Consider the following 21160-nt stretch of genomic DNA (forward strand, 5'->3'; position numbering starts at 1 on the left):
GAACAGACAGGCCAGACAGGTTAACCAGCTATGCATGTGTGCATTTTCCATAGCAAACAGTGCTGATAGAATAAGTATTCGTGGGTGGACCTTTGCAACAAACACCTTTTACACCTTGTCAGTGCAGACATAATCGCAGGTGGAGGGGGAGGAGGAAGAGATGGGGGAGGAGGAAGAGGAGGAGGAGGGGATGGGGGAGGAGGAGGAGGAGGAGCAGGAGAAGGCGACGCCTTTACATCACTTTTTAATGCCTTGGTGAGCAGAGAGACGGTCTTTACCAAGCAGCAGCCAGCAGACATCCACCACCTTTGTTTGGCTTTTCAACCAGGTGAGTTAAAACCCTGTAACATCTTCAGATGATTCTATTGTTCCATTAAACTGGTTGTTTCAACAAGAAATGCAAACTTATTTAACACCACGGTGGTCTATGGTTTTGATTACATCTCTGCCCTTTAACAGACTATGATGGTTTCTTATGGATTCCATTGTGGGATGGTTTATCATGATTTCTAAAGCTTTAATTAATACTCTGCATTGGTTTCTTCCAGTTTGTGGTACAAGTTAGCAGCCGAAAACATAAAATACAATCAAATCTGTGATGTAGGTTTTATTTTATTAAAGCAGAGCTTTTCTATTGTTGAACATATTTAAATTGCTTTTGTCATATTGAGGTAGGATTATCATCGGCCTGTAGATTGATTGTTCAGATGTGTTATGCAATGATGGAAGTAACGAAGTACATTTACTCAAGTACTGTACTTAAGAGCAATCTTGAGGTTCTCTCTTCACTTACGAATTTCCATTTTATGCTAACTTTCACTTCTAATTATCTGTTTTTACTTGAGTAAATATGGGAACATTGAATTTTCCTTATTAAGGTGTATTTTTACAGTGTGGTCTTACTACTTTTGAGTAATCTAAAGTTACTTGATACAACCGTCCCATTTGCTTGGTACAACTGATATTAAGCAACTGTGGCAATCTGAGCTCACCTTTTTCAGAGTTTTAATTTTGGAGACAATTTAACTGTTCTCCATGTTGTTTATAACTAGTAAATCGAAATGGCGAAGGAAAAGACCCACATCAACATCGTGGTCATTGGCCATGTCGACTCCGGAAAGTCCACCACCACCGGCCACCTGATCTACAAGTGTGGAGGAATCGACAAGAGAACCATCGAGAAGTTTGAGAAGGAAGCCGTTGAGGTTGGTGACCGTATTTTAAACCCCACGAGGCTACACTGTGACATTATAGGTGTGGAAAGCAGGTGTGGCTGATGCAATTACTCCCAAATTTGCTTAGTTTACTGCCACCTACTGTTGGAATTTGTGTACTATCTTTATCAAGGGAATTATACTTCAATAAAAAAAATAACAGATACTCCTCTTTAAATGAGTTACAGTTACATTTTTAACATACAAATTAAAAATATAATGTGACTAATATAAAATAAGTGGACAATCAGCCTCAAATACCTATGAAATAACTGGTTTCTGAGAATATCAGCATAAACAATATTATGTAAAGGATGCTTATTTAATAATAAATAATGACAGAAGACTCACAATGAAGTAATTTCAGTTATGTACATAAAACACTTTGATAAATAGGTTTCAAATGTCACAGCTACCTTTTTTTCCTCTTAGGGGTTTTCAGAGTTAATTCTTAGTTGATCATTAAGTTGAATATTAAGAAAACGAACACATTGAATAAAAATGAATAAATAAATAAATAGATAAAACTCGAAAGTTTTTTTTTTTTTTCAAAACAGTCAGTTTTCTGACAAGTGAGTTATCACGCACCCAAGGAAAAAAGAGTACTGCTACTGAGTTTGTAGTTATTGTAAATTCCGTTCAAACATAGAGAACATGAAAATTTATGAAGATAACATTAATCAGAAAACAAGTTATGGAAGTTAAAGATGAAAATAAAAATATGAATAGAATTTTAAAATGTGGAAAATTTTGAATGATCGAAAGGTCAGTTGTGCTTTAATGACTCGCGCTTAAACAAGGGCTCTCGAATATCGAATTTGTATTCGGGTCGTAAAAAAAAAAATTCTGAACATTAATATGGATGGACAGGAGTCATAAAACCAGTTTCTATTGTTCAGTAATTACTGTTTTGTTTTGTTTTGTTTTATTTTGTTTCGTTTCACTGGGGAAATGTGTTGAAATCTACGCAGATATTTAAAATTAGATGAGAAAATCATCGGGCCCCACGCTCTGCTTCCACCTTTGCTTCCGGGATGTCCGCCCTCTCTCGCGCTCCTCTCACGATTCGGTGAATTAAGACTTTATTTCAACTAATCGACAATTATTGATGATTGTTGCAACAATGAAAGACGAACCAAGATTTTCTTAAGTTTTATTTTGTTTTCGTCGCGTTTGGATGGTTTTATGAGAATAAAATTACTGTTTTTGTGAATGGAGTCTGGTGGTTTTGGTGAGAGCGATATGACGGGTGTTTCTGGTTAAATAAAATCTTTATCTGACACAAAAATGTATCTCTGCAGGGATCCGGTCCATAATGTTGTCAGACACTTGTTATAACAATCTGAGCCTGTCGGTGGCACAAACACTTTTAGTGGACGTACTCTGACGGTGCACAAACACCCGGAGGGATTAAATTGTCTCCATTAGTCACGTCGACAGACTTTATTTAATGCGTTTATTTTGCAAAAGACGTTTATGTTGAAATAATATACATATGTATATAATATACATATATACATATATAATATACATATATGCGCAAAAGGTAAGATAATAAGATGTAACTTTATTGATCCCATGCTGGGGAATTTACTCTGTTACAGTTAGTACTAAGAGCAAGACTAAAGAATAAAAAATGAAAATGAACTATGTATATAGGTACATTATACACAAAAAAGTTTACAAAAATAAAGTTGCGAGAATATGTAACTCAATAGAAATAATAATATAAGCACAAAATAGACCTCTGTGCTTTTTGGAGGGAATATTCAAAGGTCATTTCTTGCCATTATAAACCAGGCTGATTTGTGCGGAAGGGTCAGTGCATTGTTTCTGAAATGGTCTATAAAGGGCTGCCAGATCTGGTCAGAATTTGTCTTTAAAAAATGTCTTTCAATGATAATTTACTTTTTTCCAAATGTTGGCACTGCATAACATCTTTCATAAAGGCACAGTGGGTAGGAGCCTGTGTTCAGCAGTCTGTTTGGCAGAAAGGAATATAGCCTGCGTTCATGTCTTCACTGTGTCGTTATCCTGTGAGATCTTAAAAAATAATCTAAAATTTTAAAAGAACAATTTCATTAGTTTTCTACACAGAAATGAATTAAATGCTAACGTTAAAGCCACACACAGACACACAGACACACACACACACACACACACACAGACACACAGACACACACACACACACACACACACACACACACACACACACACACACATATATAGTTTTCTTTAACGCCTTAAAATGAAGAAGCCCTCAAAGCTTTGGTGACCCCTAGTGGGGGCTGTGAACTACTGCTTTAAAATGCAAAAGTCATGTCCAACAGACTGAGGAGGAATGAGCTGATGTCTGGACTTCATTCTTCTGTGATCGCTACCTCGACACCATTTTCCCAGGCTTTTTTTGTGGATGATGAAAGGAGGTGGCACAATGTTAATATGAAAGAGTGTTATAAATTGTGTAAGCGCCTCCTTCAATCAAAGGATTTGAGAAAAACATCCCATTTGGATTGTTGAATATTATAGTAAATACTAAAATAAATACATTTAAAAGACACAAAAGGCAAATTCAGTACATGAACCACTGGAAAAATTGCTTGAGCACAGTGAAGTAAATTAAATGAGTAAATTTAAAGGCATATTTAAAAAGTGATAGGTTTCTAGAAAGGGCATCGCACGATGGAAATGTTTCTGTTTTAAATATGTCTTTGGATGAACTTTAATCACATTTCAACTGTCTGTTATTCTCCCTGTTTTGCTGCACCATTCATGCCCTCTTGACCACCACAGATGGGCAAAGGCTCCTTCAAGTACGCCTGGGTGCTGGACAAACTGAAGGCCGAGCGTGAGCGTGGTATCACCATCGACATCGCTCTGTGGAAGTTTGAGACCAGCAAGTACTACGTGACCATCATTGATGCCCCTGGACACAGGGACTTCATCAAGAACATGATCACTGGTACCTCTCAGGTAAAGGCACACCTTTCAACCTGCTCTATACTGACTCACCACCCTCAGCGTTGTACATCACACCACAACTTGTAATTTAGTTGAAAGATAATGTTCTTATCAGGGTTCAGATGCTGCACTGACTGTAAATGTTTATCTTTCAAACCAACATTACAAGCAGCCAGTATTTTGGAGTGGTAATAGTCCTGGAAAATCACTTCATTATCGTTGTTTGAAGTTGAAGTAAAGGTCAGGTGGCCAGGTCACATACCGGCTGCATACAGGTTTTAAATGATCTCATGTGCTATTACTGTTGGCCCAAAAACTTTCCAATTAGGGACAACAATTTGATAGATTAATTAGGATGAATCAAGCTGCGAAATGAAACAGAGTTATGCAAAAAGTAATCACAATTAGCATGAAGTGTTCAGTTGAGTTTATGATGTGCACACTTACAGAGCTAAAGGCAACCATAATTTTGGCTTCAACAGAATGTGCAGATGTGTAGAATAATAGGAAATGTCTTCCTGTTCAGGCTGACTGCGCTGTGCTGATCGTTGCTGCTGGTGTTGGTGAGTTTGAGGCTGGTATCTCCAAGAACGGCCAGACCCGTGAGCACGCCCTGCTGGCCTACACCCTCGGCGTGAAGCAGCTCATTGTTGGAGTCAACAAGATGGACTCCACTGAGCCCCCTTACAGCCAGGCCCGTTTCGAGGAAATCACCAAGGAAGTGACCACCTTCATCAAGAAGATCGGCTACAACCCCAATGCTGTGATCTTTCTACCCATCTCAGGGTGGCACGGAGACAACATGCTGGAGGCCAGTGAAAAGGTGAGGACATTTTCAACTTGTGTAAACCCAGTCATTGAGAACATGGACTGATGTCTCACTTTAAATCTGTCTGCAGATGAGCTGGTTCAAGGGATGGTCAATTGAGCGCAAGGAAGGCAATGCCAGTGGAAAGACACTGTTCAATGCTCTAGATGCCATCCTGCCACCTGCCCGCCCCACCACCAAGCCCCTCCGTCTGCCCCTGCAGGACGTCTACAAGATTGGTGGTAAGTAGTGTCAGGTGCTGTAATGTCACCTCATTTTACGTCACATCATATTGCTTCACATAACATCCCAACACACAGCACCTGGTGCACGTGCTGAGATTCAGCACACAGCAATCATTCATTTTTCTATGCTGCTAGGACCCAGAACACAGTCACACAGTATCAAATCAAATCCAGAGGCACAAAAGCCACTGAAAGTCACTGGGTCAAATCAGGCCAATCACAGAGGTAGAACTGGATATGCTGGATATTTTCTTTGTCATTGTACACTTAAACAATACCTGTACCGATACATAACACATATAAACATGTTATTCTTATTTGGAACAGAGCGGTTTAATACATTTCACACATGTTCTGTAACAGAGTGTGAAATGTAATGACAACACATTATTTTGTGCATATGGGGTGTGAATAAAACACTTAGTGGCAGTATATTGGAGTAAATATGTAAGAATAAGGGTGTGGCAGTAACAGCTGTTTGAAATGGACTTTGTGTTTAAGTATTTTTTAAATAATGGAGTACTTACTTAAAATTACAAGCCACAGTGATGTTGGTATTGGATAAAAACACAGGAGAAAATCTGGAAAATGGGGTAACAGGGCCATTACTGCTATTGAGTTATGGTGTAATTTATTTAAAAATTATAATGGTGACAAAAATACATTTGGAACTTACATTGTTAAAAGCTTCAAAATACAAAGTACTTTTTTTTTTTTTTTAAAATAGTGTACTTTATTATTGTAGCTTGTAACATGTCAGTTTTATCTGTGTTTTTATCAGATTTTATTTGGAAAAAACATATATGAATTTTTGCAGGACGAAGCACTGAATATTTGGGAGAAAGCTCCATAACTGGATTACAGTGTGAAACTGAGCTATGTGCAGGAATTCAGCCCCTTGTTCACCGTGTGTTGTAATTACAGTGTTGTTGTAGGGTATGTGGGTTGTAAGATAAAGTGGCCCCTTGTTTAGCCCCTTTTTTAAAGTGAAATCTGGGTATGATGGCTGTCATGTCCTTCGGTTATAATGAGTTCTAATTAAGAAAAGTAAACATGCCTCCTGCTCTCTCAGGTATCGGAACTGTCCCTGTCGGCCGTGTGGAGTCCGGTATCCTGAAGCCCGGTATGGTCGTCACCTTTGCTCCCCCGAATCTGACCACTGAGGTGAAGTCTGTGGAGATGCACCACGAGTCCCTGCCTGAAGCTCTCCCCGGTGACAACGTCGGCTTCAACGTCAAGAACGTGTCCATCAAGGAAATCCGCCGTGGAAACGTGGCCGGCGACAGCAAGAACAATCCTCCCCAGGCAACCTCGACCTTCACCGCCCAGGTGAGTCTGAGCAAACACCATCAAAGGAAATAAAGATTAAATTTGAATGAGTGACTCCAGCCGAGGTGAACATAAATATCTGTCAACCTCTGCTGACCAAAAACAGGAACTGCAATGACAGTGAGTGCTGGAGGGAAAACTCTGATCACCATTTCTAAATGCACTTGAACACCATTATTTCAGGTTATCATCCTGAACCACCCCGGTCAGATCACTGCAGGCTACACTCCCGTGCTGGACTGCCACACAGCTCACATTGCCTGCAAGTTTAAGGAGCTCATTGAGAAGGTCGACCGCCGTAGCGGCAAGAAACTTGAGGACTCTCCCAAGTCTGTCAAGAGTGGAGATGCCACCGTTGCTGTCTTGGAGCCTTCAAAACCCATGGTTGTTGAACCTTACTCCGAATTTCCTCCACTGGGTCAGTAAAATTCTTCTTCATCTACTGCATTTATAAGCTACAGCCCATTTTGATGTCAAGATAATGAGTTGGGCTTTCTTTTAAATGTGTCGCTATCTATTTAGTACTTCAACAAAACCTTAAACTGCTGTCACAATTGAAGCATTTCCATATTAACCCTTAAACTGACATTTCAACTGCTTACAAACCAGCTGACACTTCAGCTGTTTATAGTGCACATTGTGACTATCATTGCAACTTCAATTGATTGTCAGCCTTTTTCAACCCTCAGATGCGATGGCCGAGACAGCTCAACACACTGCAATTTGAGAAACCACTTGCCAATAGACAAAACTCAAAGAAATTAAGAAATAAGCAACACAGCATCTAGAGAACATACTGCAAATACACAAAAGCAGAGCAAGTCATCTTCATCACAGTCCTAGAAGACAATAGATTTTCGGTTCCTGGGAGTTAGGTTTCAGCACAGCATCTGTTGTGGCTGTGAAGTCCAGTCCATGAGAGGCAGTCTAGATGTTACACGTGCAGACCGCATATGATGCAGTGGTATCCTGTTGTTGCTTCCTCTTCGCTTGTTTCTCGGTGTTGAGCCAAGGTCTTTCGCAGGTCAGCAGTCCACTGCAGAGTGCCTGCTGCCACTGAAGACGATCCCGAGTGGCGTCTTCACAGTTCACAGCCTCACAAATGCTGTGCATGTGCTGTCAAATTGATTTAGATTTTTTCTTGTGTTTTCTTAAGCTGCAGTGCGATGAGGACTGACGGTTTCACTGACGACTTTCAGGGCTTACACAGCATCTGACAGTTTAACTGCCCAATTTAAACTTGAAGCTGAAGTTTCAAAAGCTTTCAGCATTTACACCTTTTAAAACTATAACTGACACTTCAACTCCTTGCTTCAGCTTTAACTGCCACCTGCATATAAATTTTGCAAATAATTCACAAATAAAATATTGTGACCTGTTAACACCCCAAATTCTTATCCTTAGTTTTGCTGTAATTGACATTTCAACTGCTTTCACTGTTTATATGAAAACTTCAGTGCACACACTCTAAATCCTTTACAGTATCTAAATTTTCACTATAAGCAAGCACACCTACATTTTCTACAGAAACTTTTATGTTTTTTGAGTGACTTCCTCCACAGGTCATGGTGACAGCAAGACTCCAGGAAGCACTGCTCCAGCTAGCTGGCTGCAGCTGTAGCTTCACATTTATTATACAGGCGTGAGAGTGGTGTCATCTGCCTTTCAGCACGAAAGCTAATAATAATAATAATGAGCAAATTATAAATAAAGCATATTTCCCAAAATGACAGTTTCTTTAATGCATGATTAAAATAAGCTGCATTTTTATGTAAATTGTGATTCTCAGACCAAATTTTCTTCATTGTGTTCATTGTTCAGATTAAGGTTTCAAAGAGGAAAAACATAGCTCGATAAAATATAAATATTTCACACAAGGTCAGGACATAAAATGCGCACATGATATATGACATTATGTCAATGGTATCTTTTCAGCCCCTTCTTAACTCCTCGTTTGTGTCTTTTATTGTCCATCTCTTCCTCCCAGGTCGTTTTGCTGTGCGTGACATGAAGCAGACCGTGGCTGTTGGGGTCATCAAGACCGTCGAACATAAGACCATCACCAATGCAAAGGTCACCAAGTCTGCAAAGAAGGCTGACAAGAAATGAATTCTCATGCAGGACGTCCAACAAAACGTCACATCTCAGCCACCATCCCGTCCTCAGCCCAATATGGTCCTGTGGCTCGTGCTGATTAAAACCCATCGGAAAAGCTTCCGCCGGAAAGGAAGGCTTGTGTCTTTTACAATTAATTATTAGGCTGAAAGGAAAATAAAAAAAATCAACACCAAGTGAATATGTTTCTTTTCTTGTTTCAGAAATTTTGTCTTTTTATGAGTAATTTAACTCTGGTTCTTCAATGAAAGCATCTTTTGTTCATTTGTTAAGTGACAACCTCCAGATGGCTTTCACTAATATGAAATTTGTTCCTGGCTCAAGAAATGCAGAATGTTTGCATTTTACAAGAGCGCAAACCTTTGATGATCGTACTCTGATCCATGCTCTAAGTGGAAATTTAATCAAAGCATTACAGCATTACAGATATTTAGAAGGTTGCAGATTGTCCCAGAACATTCACCTTGTACAAAACTATATATTAAGATTAGATATTTTACTGGAAACGAGCTTGTTTCTCTTTTCAAACTAGACAAAACCATGATCCTCTATCCTATCTTAACTGGATTATTGTGGAATCTTTTTGCCAACAACATGGCTTTATTGATGCCAGTGATCACCTGGTCCCTCAGGTGATCTGTTGGTTGACTGCTTTGATCCAGACTGAAACATCTTCCCAACTAGTGGATGGTTGGCCATGAAATTCCGAGTAGATATTAATGGTGCCCAGAGGATGATAGTCTAGCACCACCAGAAGGTCAAACTTTTCACACAGGCTACACTGTGAACTGTGAAACTATCTCAAAATCTACTAGAGTGATTGGTAAACTTTGTACATGGTTCCCAGATGATGACTCAAGATGATGACAAGAGATCCCCTTACTTTTCCTCAAGCACCACAATGAGGTTGACATTTGTGGTTTAGAGTGAAATGTCTCAACAACTGTTGGATGAATTGGCATTTGAGACACATTCTCATGTCTTCCTCAGGATGAATTACAGTCACTTTTGTGATCCCCTGCTTTATGTTTAGTGCCATCATCAGGTCAGAATAGGTCCAAATACTTTAGTCTCATCTGAATGCTAGCAGGCTAACATGCTAAGATGGTGACCATGGTAAACATAACACATGAGCATGTTAGCATTGCCATTTTGAGCATGTTAGCATGCTGATGCAAGCTTTAGCTCACTGCGGCTTCACAGAGGTGCTAGCATGGCTGTAGCCTTTAGCTGTGTTGATGTTTCAGCAACGTGTTTCAGTTAACGTGTGTGAATTGTCTGAATTGTCTGAGTTGTCGTCTTATGATCTTGTACATAGGGTATGTATTTTGTTTGGTTATGTTGTCAAGAGTAACGAGACTTCATGAAGAAATTAGCTGAACAGTAGCGCTCAGCTGAGCACATTCTGAGTTGAAGTGAAGATCAATAAGGTCTAATCTCTTTGATTACTTATCAGATCTATGGCGTTTCTTCTAAGATAATTTAAGATCATTGTGTCTTCATAAAAACATGATTTACAGGATATGCCTGCTTTCTTGAATGGCAACCTAATTATGTATTTCAGTTAGCCAATAAGAGAACACCTACCTAAATTATGAAGGATTTACAGGGTGTGTCTTCTTATAATATGACAGAGAACTACACCAGTAAGACCAATATGCCCATGTGTGATGACAACTGACTTGTTCAAATGACTGACAGACAGCCATCCATTGAGGAGGAGGAGGCAAGAGGAATGCAGTATCCTCAGATTACATTTCAGGGAAATTGAAAGTGAAAGTAACGATAGTCAATAGACGACAGACAGAGAATAGCCAACACCTGCATTTGCAACAGACACATCTCAAACACAGGTGGGTTAAAGCAATGTGATATCATTAAGAGATCCTAATTGATAATGAAAAAAGAAGAAACTAATAGAGATGACCTATCAATCTATCTGTCTCTCTGTCAGTTTCCAAATCAAAGCTAGTAGCTCTGTGAGGCTGTTCTCAGGCACAGCGGTGCTTTGAGGCCAGTGCTAACATTAGCATGCTGACAGGTTCACAGTGACAATGCTACATGTTTAGATTGTTTGCCATGTTCATTATTTTAGTTTAGCCCTTTAGCATGCTAACATTTAGGACTTCTTAACTTCTAAAGTAGATCGTTAACAGGAAACAGAACAGTTAAAGTGACATAAAAAGTTTATGTCCACTTGACAAAACACTCGTCCTTTGTGAGCCTGATACGTTTTTTTCTGTTAAATCAACACATTTTGAGGTAATTCTGCTAAAAATACTAAAGCGCGAATACACAATTCCGACATTGTGCACTTTCCATGATAAATCTTTCACGAGTCAAAAATGATTACTACAAATATTGTTTATTATGAAATATGTAAATATTTTTATTTCATATGTTAATGCATCAACGTTTTGTTCAATGAAATTACATTTATTTTTTTTTTAATTAAAGCAAATCGTTGAACAAAAGCCACAGTTGAACACAAAAATGTTTTGCCATGATGCTCTCAAGAGCTTCTTCTTCTTCTTCTTCTTCTTCTTCTTCTTTTTTTTTTGTTTGCTATTTTAGAGTGCGCATAATCAATAAACATTAAGCATCACTATACTGAATGTAAAGATTGACTGTGCTTTCAGATTTTTGTGACTTATTCATTAATGTACAAGCAGGATCTTATGGTTGCAGTTGGTTGAAGTGGAGCTCATTTTGAACTCTTTGTACAGGACTGTAAGTAATTATTATTTTCATTATGGATTAATCTGCTGATTGATTCCTCCATTAATTATTTGATTGTTTGGTTTGTAAAAGTTCTGAAAATTATCCAGAGCGAGTGTTTGTTTTGTCCAACCAAAAATCCAGAGTAAATAATGTAAAATGAATTAATATTGTTGAAATAATTAAAAGGAAAAGCAGCAGGTCTTGTGAAGCTGGAACCATGAAAATGTCCTGTCAATTGACTGATTCATCAAAAAACTCACCTCAGCTGTACTTATGTACACTGTTGACAAAGCTGTCAAATAAATGTAGTGAAGTAGAAAGTACAATTTTTCCCTCTGAAATGAAATTGAGTAGGCATGAAAAGAAAGGATTCAGGTAAAGTACAAGTACCTCAAATTTGTACTTAAGTGCAGCACTCGAGTAAATGTACTTATATTCCACCCCTGGTCCTTTGTACGTAGTTATTCAAGGCTGAGACGGGTGAGTGATGGCGGGAGAGGACAGTCCGACTGAAGCAGTGCAGCAAAACGAGGACGCCAGAGGAAGGCCTCCACGCCTCACACCAGCAAGACAGAGACGGAAAGTTCAGCAACAGCCAGCAGGTGCGGAAGTGTGTAAAAAACAGCATCTTAATCTGAAAATACCTGGCACTAGCCTGCTGCCGTGGCTGCTTGGTGCTGAATGTTATATGCTCTTAATGCTTTGGAGATTTGAAGTTCTTGACTCTGTAATGTCCACTTTGCAGAGGAGTCGGTCTCCATCTCCCCAGAGCTGGCCAGCTGGATCAAACTCAACGCTAAAGACCTCAAGATCCGGCAGACAGACCGCCGCTGGGCTGCGGAGGTGGTCAACGATTTCCGAGAGAGCCTGCTGAAATTCCTGAGGAGCAGCGGCGATCAGCCTTTCTTTCAGTCAGCTGAGTTCCTCACCACCGGCAGCTACTTTGAGAAAGTTAAGGTGAGTCATGACTGCCAGAGATCTGGATTCTACTACAAATATCCTTTATCTTTTCACAAAGACTTAAACATCACAGCACACACATACACTCCTACAATCAATTCAACACAGCTCTGCCATAAATTCTGCCTTTACAGAGCTTGTAATGTTCAGTTTTTGTTGTCAGAAATGTCTAAATTCACTTCTGTATTGACAGAGGCTATAGTTATTGGTGGGGAAGTTCTGGACAACATCTGGACAACAACACCATGACTACCTATGACCTCAGTGTTAAGACATGTCACTGTTGCATTTTATATGTAGATTTGAATGCACAACAGTTGGACTGGATTCAGAGTGGGTCCAACACATTTTGTTTGCCTGAGGCCACCTGAAAGACTATTCCATTATCTTCAGATTTTCCAAAATTAAGTGATGAGTGAACAGTGGATCTGAAACTGACCCCTGAATGTGGGTCAGACATGATACCAGGTCTGATAATCAAATGAAAGACAGTCAAGCCGCCATCCCTCACATAGAAAACTGTACAGCTAGGAAACTCATCCATGATGTATACGAGCTCTTAAGGACACCTGGACTGTAATTTCTGTATTGGTGACCTCCTGCTGCAGTAGTGAGTGTGACTACAACCAATTAAGTCAACACATTTCTTTCACCAAGCTTGTCCTTTGCCCCATCCTATGAAATGAAACTGCTTTTAAACCGAATCAAGTTACTGTAAATCCTTCACTGTGCTCCACCTGCCTTTCATCAGTGTTGTATGAAATGGTCCGGACGGCAGAGAGACGAGGGAGAAAGTACACAAGTGAAACAGGCAACACCACCGTTGTGCTGAATCCCTGCTCCTGCTTCAGATCCACAGCCCCGATGAGTTTGACATGATGCTGAAGCTTCAGGCTCCTTCACGCCTCAACATGACGGAGCTGGACGGCGGACTCTTCTACCGGATCGATTTTGCCCGGCCCACCCGGAGCCCCATACAGGCCTTTCTTCTGGAGAATGAGCGCACGCTTTCATCAAGCAAGATCCTGAGTGAGATGTATCGCCTGGTCCGCAAGTTCCTGAAGACATACCGAGGTGTGCTTCTCACCTTTCACCTCTCATCTGCTGTTGTTTGTGTCAATCATCTGGTTTCTCCCTCTGCTTCCTGTTCTTGTTGTTCATGTCTGTGCTCAATCAGCAGAGGTGGAGATATCAGGACTCACTTTCTTCTATATTTGTTGACCTCAGTCCCACTTTGGGAACCACTAAATCAAGCTACTTACAACACCTGTGTGTGTTCACCTGTCCTTGTTTCCAGTGCCTGATAAACGCTGTCGCTGGGAGGTGAATAGGAAGCGTCCCAACTCACCGGCTGTGACTTTATCTCTGTTCAGGACTGAAAACTGCTGTGATGAGCTGATCTCTGTGGACGTGGTTCCTGCTCTGGAGGTGATCATTTTATGTAGACATTTTTATCATGACAGCCAGAGCTGAAGAAATAAAATCATGGATGTTCCTCAGGTTATTGATCCTGATGAAAAACACTTAAAATCTTGGTTTGAATGAGAAGATCACAATACAATAATACATTGTGGTTTATTTGTTGATTATATTTTGTTTCAATAATCTGAATCTCCAATGTAAATAAAAGTAAGAAAGATAAATGTAGTAGGGTAGAACTACAGAGTGAAATACTCATGTAAAGTACAAGTACCTCAAAACTGTGCTTACACTAGTACAACAAGTACAACACTTGAAATGCACTTAGATATTTTAGCTCACTGGGTAAAACTTATGGAAATACTTGTAGATTTATATTCTTTTACTAAAGTATAGGATATGCATACTCGCACCATTTCTGGTAACAGCATTAGCAGTCGTAATTGTTTTATCATACTAGAAATATTATCAGTGGTAGAGGGAGTACTAGTAGGGGTACTATGTACTAATGTAATGCAGAGGTAGGTAACAGCAGTAGATGCAGTAACAGTGTCAGTAGTCTTGTATGTGTTTGCTGAGCTGATGTGACTGAGCCTTTTGTCCATGTTCCTGGAGGCTCACTCATCTCAGGGCTGGCCGCTCGCTGTCCGTAACGGCCCAGATGTTGACAACTGGCTGGGAAAGAAGGTTCGCCAAGAAATCAGAAGTTTACCCTGTTTCTTTGTGCCAAAGAGGCTGAAAGGACGAAATCTGAGCAGGGAAGCCAAAGGTGAGAGAAACTCCTGCTCGTTTGTTGTGCGTGAACAACAGAGAGGAGGCCGTAAAACCATCAGGATGTTTGTCTGAAGACGATTTTACTGCAAGAACAAACTTCTGACATGAAGACGCCAAAGACTCATCACTGAATGTACCTGAGTACATTTACTCAGGTACTCTACTTAGGTGCAAATTTGTGGCACTTGCACTTTACGTGAGTGTTTAGAATTTATGTAACTTTTACTCCATTACATCTGAGAAGCAAATATTTCACTCCACTGCTTTTGCCTGACAGTTTTAGTTACTAGTCACTTTTCAGATTACAATGTCTCATTCCCTTCCTGTCCTGTGAAAACCATGTATCTCCAAATCTGATGACTTAGAATCAAATATTCCTTTAAGCTTAATAAACTCTGAAAAGCCTCTTTGATCAGCAGGAAAATGCAGGCTGCTTTTCTGCGCTTTTTAGAGATACATGGCTCTCACTGGAAGACATGATGCTCTTATAGAATATGATGCATTGCTGTGGATGAAACTAGCCAGCAGTATATAAAGTAGTTGGCTCCATTGTGAGTGTTTGTATTTGTGTGGTTGTTTTGTCTTCCTGTAACAGAAAGTTGGAGGATTTCTTTCTCTCACATTGAGAAGAAAATCATCACGAGTCACGGCAACAAGAAAACCTGCTGTGAGAGCAACGGCACCAAATGCTGCCGGTGAGACTTTACAGGACTCGCGTAACGCTCACACCCTCCCATCATGAAGCTCTTTGTTAGTCTGATCTTGTGTTAGCTGAGGGAGCCATGCAGGATCAGAGTGGGTTAAGGCTGGTGTGGCCTCAGGTGAAGCCTTGGCGAGAAGGTTTTTGTCCGTCTTTTGATCTCTTTAACTTGAGACTCATAAAACAATAAATATGAATGTTAGAAATAAAAGTGCTTCAAAAATTGTTGTACCTCTTTCTAATAAGACAGACTCTTTATAATGGGTTTTTAAGTCATGATTAATGGATTATTTAGTAGTTAGGAAATCATTTACTGATGCTGTATGGACCAGATTAATGAAAACAACTTTTGGGTTGCCAGGTTGTGAAAAATCCCTTTGACTGGCAGACAGTTTGTTTCTGGAGATATAATCCAATTATATAACAACTTAAACATCTACAACTGCAGACTCTTTATTAATGACATTCGTCTTGACATCTCATTAAAATGTAATTATGGATTAACAACATGAATAATTGCATTTTTTTCTTAACAGAGCTTTCCAGGTTTAGGTGTATGTGCTACAGGTGTCCATGATTTTTATTTTTTAAAAAACAAAAAATTTGGAATTAATAATTTTTTTCAGGGCCCTTTGACAATAAATGATCTGATCGTCTCTTTGCCAGAAAGCAGTGCTTAATGCTCCTCAAGTCTCTGATTGAGGGCCTGAAACAACATTTTCCCAAAGAGCTGGAAGACCTCTGCTCGTACCACGGGAAAACCGCCTTCCTCCACACCCTGTCCATCAGGTACTCTTCATCAAAACATCAGTAAAATCATAAAAAGAATGGAAGCAGTAGCACTAAAGGTAGAAGCAGTTCAGGTAGTGTGCCAGTGTAGCAGTGGCAGTAATGCAAGTAAGCACAGTAATGTTGTAGTGCTAATAGTTGTCCTGTATTAGTACTAATATCATTGTAAGACTAAAGTTTTAAAACATCTCACTGGACTTTTGACAACCAATCAGTTAATTGAAAAAAATAAGTTGCAGATTAATGAATGATTTTAAAAAATAATTGAAGTTAGTACCACTGGTTGAAAGAAACTCGTAGAATTCTGTACCATCATTTCCAGTCATTCATTCAGTTTTCCTCAGTCTCTCATTTCGCTGACATCTTTTCACCTTGCATCTTGCCTGTCAGATTCAATGACTCCATGTGGGCTCGTCAACAGCTTCCCGCCTGCTTCCTGCACCTCCTCGGGGCTCTGGAGGACCATGCACGCAGAGGCATCCTCCCTCACTTCTTCGTCCCCAACTGCAACCTCTTCTCCCCGGCCGTCTTCCCCCGCAGAACGCTGGCTTTCCTCGTCAGCGCCCTGGAGGAGCAGAGGAGGGAGGGCCTGCCCCTGCTGAGGCCTCCAGCTCCTGTCCCACCACTGAGGCCAATGAGTCCATCCTCGCAGACTTCCACTGAGATGTCCGCTGAGAAGTCCTCTAGACAGACTGCAGTTCACTCTCTGAACACTGCCCTGATGAATAAACTGATCGTAGTGTTTGCTGTAGCTTTGGTTTGTGTCCTGTTCCGCATGTAAATAATGTAAAATGAGGATACACTATGAATATGCGGAATAATACAGACAATCCCTCCTTTCATGAAGTATATGAAATTAGGTGATTTAATTAATAAAATTTCCTATTTAAATGGTTATAAATGAAACTCAGTATTTTATTTTGCTGGTGTAATAAAGAATAAAACATGCTAAAGAGATGTATATATCTGTGACAAAAGCATTTACAATGAAAAACTAACAGGGCTACAGATGGCAGTTGTTTTTTTGTTTTTTTTTAACAATTTGATATTTTCTCAATCGTTCTTTTACAAAATATTAGAAAATTTTAACAAATGTCCTTTACAGTGTCCCAGATCTCAAGGTACATCTTCAAATTTCTTGTTTTGACTGATAAAAATGTCCAAAACAAGACATATTGAATAATTTTTTGAAAAGTACCAGATGCTCATGTTTGCGAATCATGAACCAGTGGGAATGCCACACGTTGTTCCTTTAAAGATAATTAAAATTGTTATTATTAAAATTGCTATTTACAATCTAATCCAAATTCAAAACTTCGCAAGCCTTGCAGACGTAACTGTTTAGCTAATGTTAGTTTTTTTCAACTAGAATTTTGCTTTTTGCGCGTAAAGCGGAACTGTGGCGTTAACCCGTGATGTATCCCGAGCTCATTTGCGGTGAACACACGACTATAAAACTCTGTCGCCGGAAACGTCACGTCCTCTTCTAGTGATCAAACATGGCGGTGAGTACTGTGTCATATTATACGAAGGCCATGAACTATGAAGTTGGAGTAAACATCCACAATCATCTGAGCTGTAGGGTCGTCCTAACTACTGTTCGGTTGACGGAGACTTAGACTCCATTATGGTTGATCAAACTGGAGTCGTATTTTTTAAATAAATGTGACGGCAGACAGTTAAACTAAAAAAGCGAGTGAAGCTAACAGGCTAGCTGCCGGAGACTATTACCCTGCTTATACTTGTGCTAAAGTCTGTCGTTATAGACGATTTTGCGGTTGCATGATTACACTTAAGCCAGACAGTAGGCATGTATATGCCCATGTGTGAATCTTTTTAGGCGTGTAGACTCGTATTTAATTGCCGGACACGTACATGGTCTGTGACAATGCTAACAGGAGAAACGGGATATGTACGGACATGTCCCTCGGCCGGCATGTGTTGGTCTGAGACTTTGGCATTTTGACGTTAAGACCGAGGAGAGCAGTGTCAGGACTTCAAGACTGAGAGAGAATAATAAATTGTGAATGTTAAACTTAAGTTCGGGTTTACTGTCAAGTTTTTGAAACGTCAGTCTCTTTCTTGCTATTGCTATCCTGTCAGTCGGCTAACGCGAACTAATCTCAACATGGCAGCAGCAGTTGATGGGTGTAGGAACCTAATGGGAGTCAAGTGTTTGTGTGTTATTCACTGAGTTGTTGATTTTTGTTGTTGTTGTTTTAAGATCTCTGTGGTGAAACGATAACCCTTTATTTTGTGCTCTCCAGGACCAGGGTGAGAAGAAGGAGAACCCCATGAGAGAGCTCCGCATTCGCAAGCTCTGCCTGAACATCTGCGTCGGTGAGAGCGGAGACAGACTGACCCGTGCCGCCAAGGTGCTGGAGCAGCTCACAGGGCAGACCCCCGTCTTCTCCAAGGGTGAGCGTTTTTGTGTGTGGTCAAGACTTCTAGGCTGGACCTTGAACTGTGGACGTGTTGGCTCAAGGCATATGTAGAGGTTGAAATGTAACGTAAAATAAAGCACAACAAGATTTGACAATGGTTCGTTCAGCCTATGAAGGTCACATTGGAGCTGCTGAACGCAGTACGAGCTGTTTGAAGTCACAGTAAAGCTGGCCTAGGAAGTGAAAGTGCTTTGAAAAGGTTGTTAAACATCGGGCAGAGAGCCGGAAAACTGGGGTTAGAGATGAGTTTCATATTTGACTGTTTTTCCCTCCTCCACCTGCAGCCCGCTACACTGTGCGATCCTTCGGCATCCGCAGAAATGAAAAGATTGCTGTCCACTGCACCGTCCGTGGAGCCAAAGCAGAGGAGATCCTGGAGAAAGGACTCAAGGTCAGAAAGTCATGATAAAATAAGATGTATCGGGACAAGTAAACCTTAGATAATGCTGATTTTGGTCTTTGTGGTGAATTTCAGTGTTTAATGTGAAGTAAAAGACATGGTGTTGAGCAAAGTAAATGTGCTCACTGTGCATACCCAAGCCTGTTAGTACGGTTGACACAGTGTTAATTTTGTCACAATCAACTTCCCTACAAAACGCATATGGACAAACACATTAGTTCAGCACTTCTTTGGACTGTTTCTTTCTCATGCGCTAAGGCGGAGTGCTTTATACTAAACACTTATCAGCTAACAGGGGAATTTATTATGATGTTATGAACACATTACTGCTTTGTCGACTAAGAGGCTTCACTCTGCTGCTCCTGCTTCCAGGTGCGCGAGTACGAGTTGAGAAAGAACAACTTCTCCGATACCGGAAACTTCGGCTTTGGCATCCAGGAGCACATCGATCTGGGCATCAAGTACGACCCCAGCATCGGCATCTACGGACTGGACTTCTACGTGGTGAGTGACCAACAAATATCTTCAGATAAAGCTGGTTGGGTGTGATGGGCTTGTGGATGTGGTGCGCATTCAGTTGAAATTAAAAATGTGTGTATATATTTTTTGTGGAATATATGCATCTATTTGAGAGGTAGTTTTAAAATGATTTCTTTCAGTCATAGTTGGGCAGAGTGTTAAACCAACGGCCGTCATTGTCTGGAAGCTGTTGAGTTTCAAAGTTTTATGTTGGTCTAACAGTCTAAAATCTTTATGCTGAAGGTTTCATGTTGAGCGTGACATGACTTGAGGTACTTCAGCTTAATTAACAGATGTTTGCAAGTTATTTGAAATTTGGTTAACTCGCACTTCTCTCGTCTTTCCCAGTATCTGACAGGACATTTGTTCAATGCTTAAATGCCATTTGTCCTGGTTGTTGGGTGTATGTGCACTGTGGTTGTCTGACATGTTGATGGAGCTTGATCCTATTGGACATCTTTTGATCCCTGATTATCAGAAGAGCAAATACCAAAAATAGAACATTTTAATGTTTATGTTTGATAGGCATAAACACATTTTTTTTTCCTATATGCTCATTTCTTGTGCAAATTAACCTACATTTGTTAGGTCCGCCCGTGTTAAATGTAGTGCTGAAATGACAACCTGATTAACTTTTCATTTGATTAAATGCAAAGTGTGTACATTTTAAAGCGTTTTTTAAAAGATGTTGTGAAGAATCAACACTGGACTCACATGTCACTGAGTCTGCTTACATACCTGAATTTTCAAACCTTATATTCACCCAGTTCTAAGTCGATGAGGCCAGGCAATAACTATTGATCGGTGCTGATGTTTGTAGAGTGTTTGTGTTTAACTGTTTCTGTTGAGTTGGAGCTTTTCTGACCAGCTCTGTTCCCTCTTTGCGTTCAGGTTCTGGGCAGACCCGGCTTCAGCATCGCTGACAAGAAGCGGAAAACAGGCCGCATCGGTTTCAGACACCGTATCCGCAAAGAGGAGGCCATGCGCTGGTTCCAGCAGAAAGTGAGTTTTGTCAGGCTTCCCACACATCCAGAGAGACCTGGAGATTTTAGTCCATCTTTCCAGGTTTAAAAGTTTACATTTGGCTGTTTAAGAGCTAACAGGGAAGAGGGTGTTTATAGTGGTAAAGGCCTGGGACTCCCCACCAGTCACTTCGAACTGAAGAAGCCTCTTTGATGAGGCAAAACATCGTGTAAAACCTCAATGAAGTCCAGTTGCTTTTGGAAAGCACTTAAAAGTACCATGACTGGATGAATGAGAATCTTGCAACCTATAAAATTGGCTGTTTTAACCCACGTGGCTTATTATGACACTGGTCTCACTGATCACTCCAAAATAAAAGCACACATACTGAAGAAATAGTTGCATGATTGTAAACTCTGTCACGCTGGAGTCAAGTTGATTTGAATACTTATATTTGAAGTACTGCAGAGTCCTTTGTTGGGTCAGTGTTAGAGAATCAAATACATCCCTTTCATGCTGTTTTATTCTCTCTGCACAGCCGTTAACTAACATTTGTCTCTTATTTCTTTGCAGTATGACGGTATCATCCTCCCCGGCAAGTAAAGGACCACCTTTTGTTCTTGTTTGTAACAAAGTAATAAAATGGAAAAAATAACTTTTTGTTACCGTGATTTTCATTTATTTATTTTTTAATGCATATCTAGATGTGGCTCTTATTTTGAAGTGTTCAATAACTCCAGTTAAAACTGAGAGGCTCAGTTTGACCTGCAGCTTGTAGGAGGAGTTTGGACCTCGTGTG

The 21160-nt window shown here is 40.2% G+C and overlaps 3 protein-coding genes across 3 annotated transcripts; all 3 read left to right on the top strand.

Moving 5' to 3' along the window:
* The first annotated feature begins 230 nt into the window (after window positions 1-230).
* On the top strand, window positions 231-8842 carry LOC143335047 (elongation factor 1-alpha-like). Its single transcript, XM_076754145.1, has 8 exons — window positions 231-328; window positions 1053-1205; window positions 4008-4187; window positions 4702-4998; window positions 5075-5225; window positions 6301-6557; window positions 6741-6975; window positions 8545-8842. Exons 2-8 carry the CDS (start codon window positions 1062-1064, stop codon window positions 8664-8666), a joined length of 1386 nt encoding a protein of 461 aa, XP_076610260.1. The 5' UTR covers window positions 231-328; window positions 1053-1061; the 3' UTR covers window positions 8667-8842.
* Window positions 8843-10479: 1637 nt separating this feature from the next.
* LOC143335678 (cyclic GMP-AMP synthase) lies at window positions 10480-16825 on the top strand. Its single transcript, XM_076755250.1, is given in 9 exon segments — window positions 10480-10525; window positions 11855-11995; window positions 12139-12350; window positions 13205-13427; window positions 13651-13781; window positions 14388-14541; window positions 15142-15241; window positions 15913-16035; window positions 16426-16825. Coding segments are annotated over 8 exon segments (1458 nt in total). The 5' UTR covers window positions 10480-10525; window positions 11855-11880.
* A 654-nt stretch (window positions 16826-17479) lies between these two features.
* Window positions 17480-21016, top strand: rpl11 (ribosomal protein L11). The gene is made up of 6 exons (XM_076755240.1): window positions 17480-17540; window positions 18303-18453; window positions 18764-18870; window positions 19252-19383; window positions 20290-20400; window positions 20935-21016. Exons 1-6 carry the CDS (start codon window positions 17535-17537, stop codon window positions 20962-20964), a joined length of 537 nt encoding a protein of 178 aa, XP_076611355.1. The 5' UTR covers window positions 17480-17534; the 3' UTR covers window positions 20965-21016.
* Window positions 21017-21160: the final 144 nt, after the last annotated feature.

Source organism: Chaetodon auriga, chromosome 17 (genome assembly GCF_051107435.1).
Source record: "Chaetodon auriga isolate fChaAug3 chromosome 17, fChaAug3.hap1, whole genome shotgun sequence".
NCBI lineage: Eukaryota > Metazoa > Chordata > Actinopteri > Chaetodontiformes > Chaetodontidae > Chaetodon > Chaetodon auriga.

What these genes read in the sequence shown, in the direction of transcription:
- LOC143335047 (XM_076754145.1), top strand. Translation starts at nt 1,062, where the DNA reads ATGGCGAAGGAAAAGACCCACATCAACATCGTGGTCATTGGCCATGTC. An exon ending in TGCTGGAGGCCAGTGAAAAG is followed by an intron (nt 4,999 to 5,074) that starts GTGAGGACATTT and finishes ATCTGTCTGCAG; the next exon opens with ATGAGCTGGTTCAAGGGATG. An exon ending in CCTCGACCTTCACCGCCCAG is followed by an intron (nt 6,558 to 6,740) that starts GTGAGTCTGAGC and finishes CCATTATTTCAG; the next exon opens with GTTATCATCCTGAACCACCC.
- rpl11 (XM_076755240.1), top strand. An exon ending in TCCTGGAGAAAGGACTCAAG is followed by an intron (nt 18,871 to 19,251) that starts GTCAGAAAGTCA and finishes TCCTGCTTCCAG; the next exon opens with GTGCGCGAGTACGAGTTGAG. An exon ending in ACGGACTGGACTTCTACGTG is followed by an intron (nt 19,384 to 20,289) that starts GTGAGTGACCAA and finishes CTTTGCGTTCAG; the next exon opens with GTTCTGGGCAGACCCGGCTT.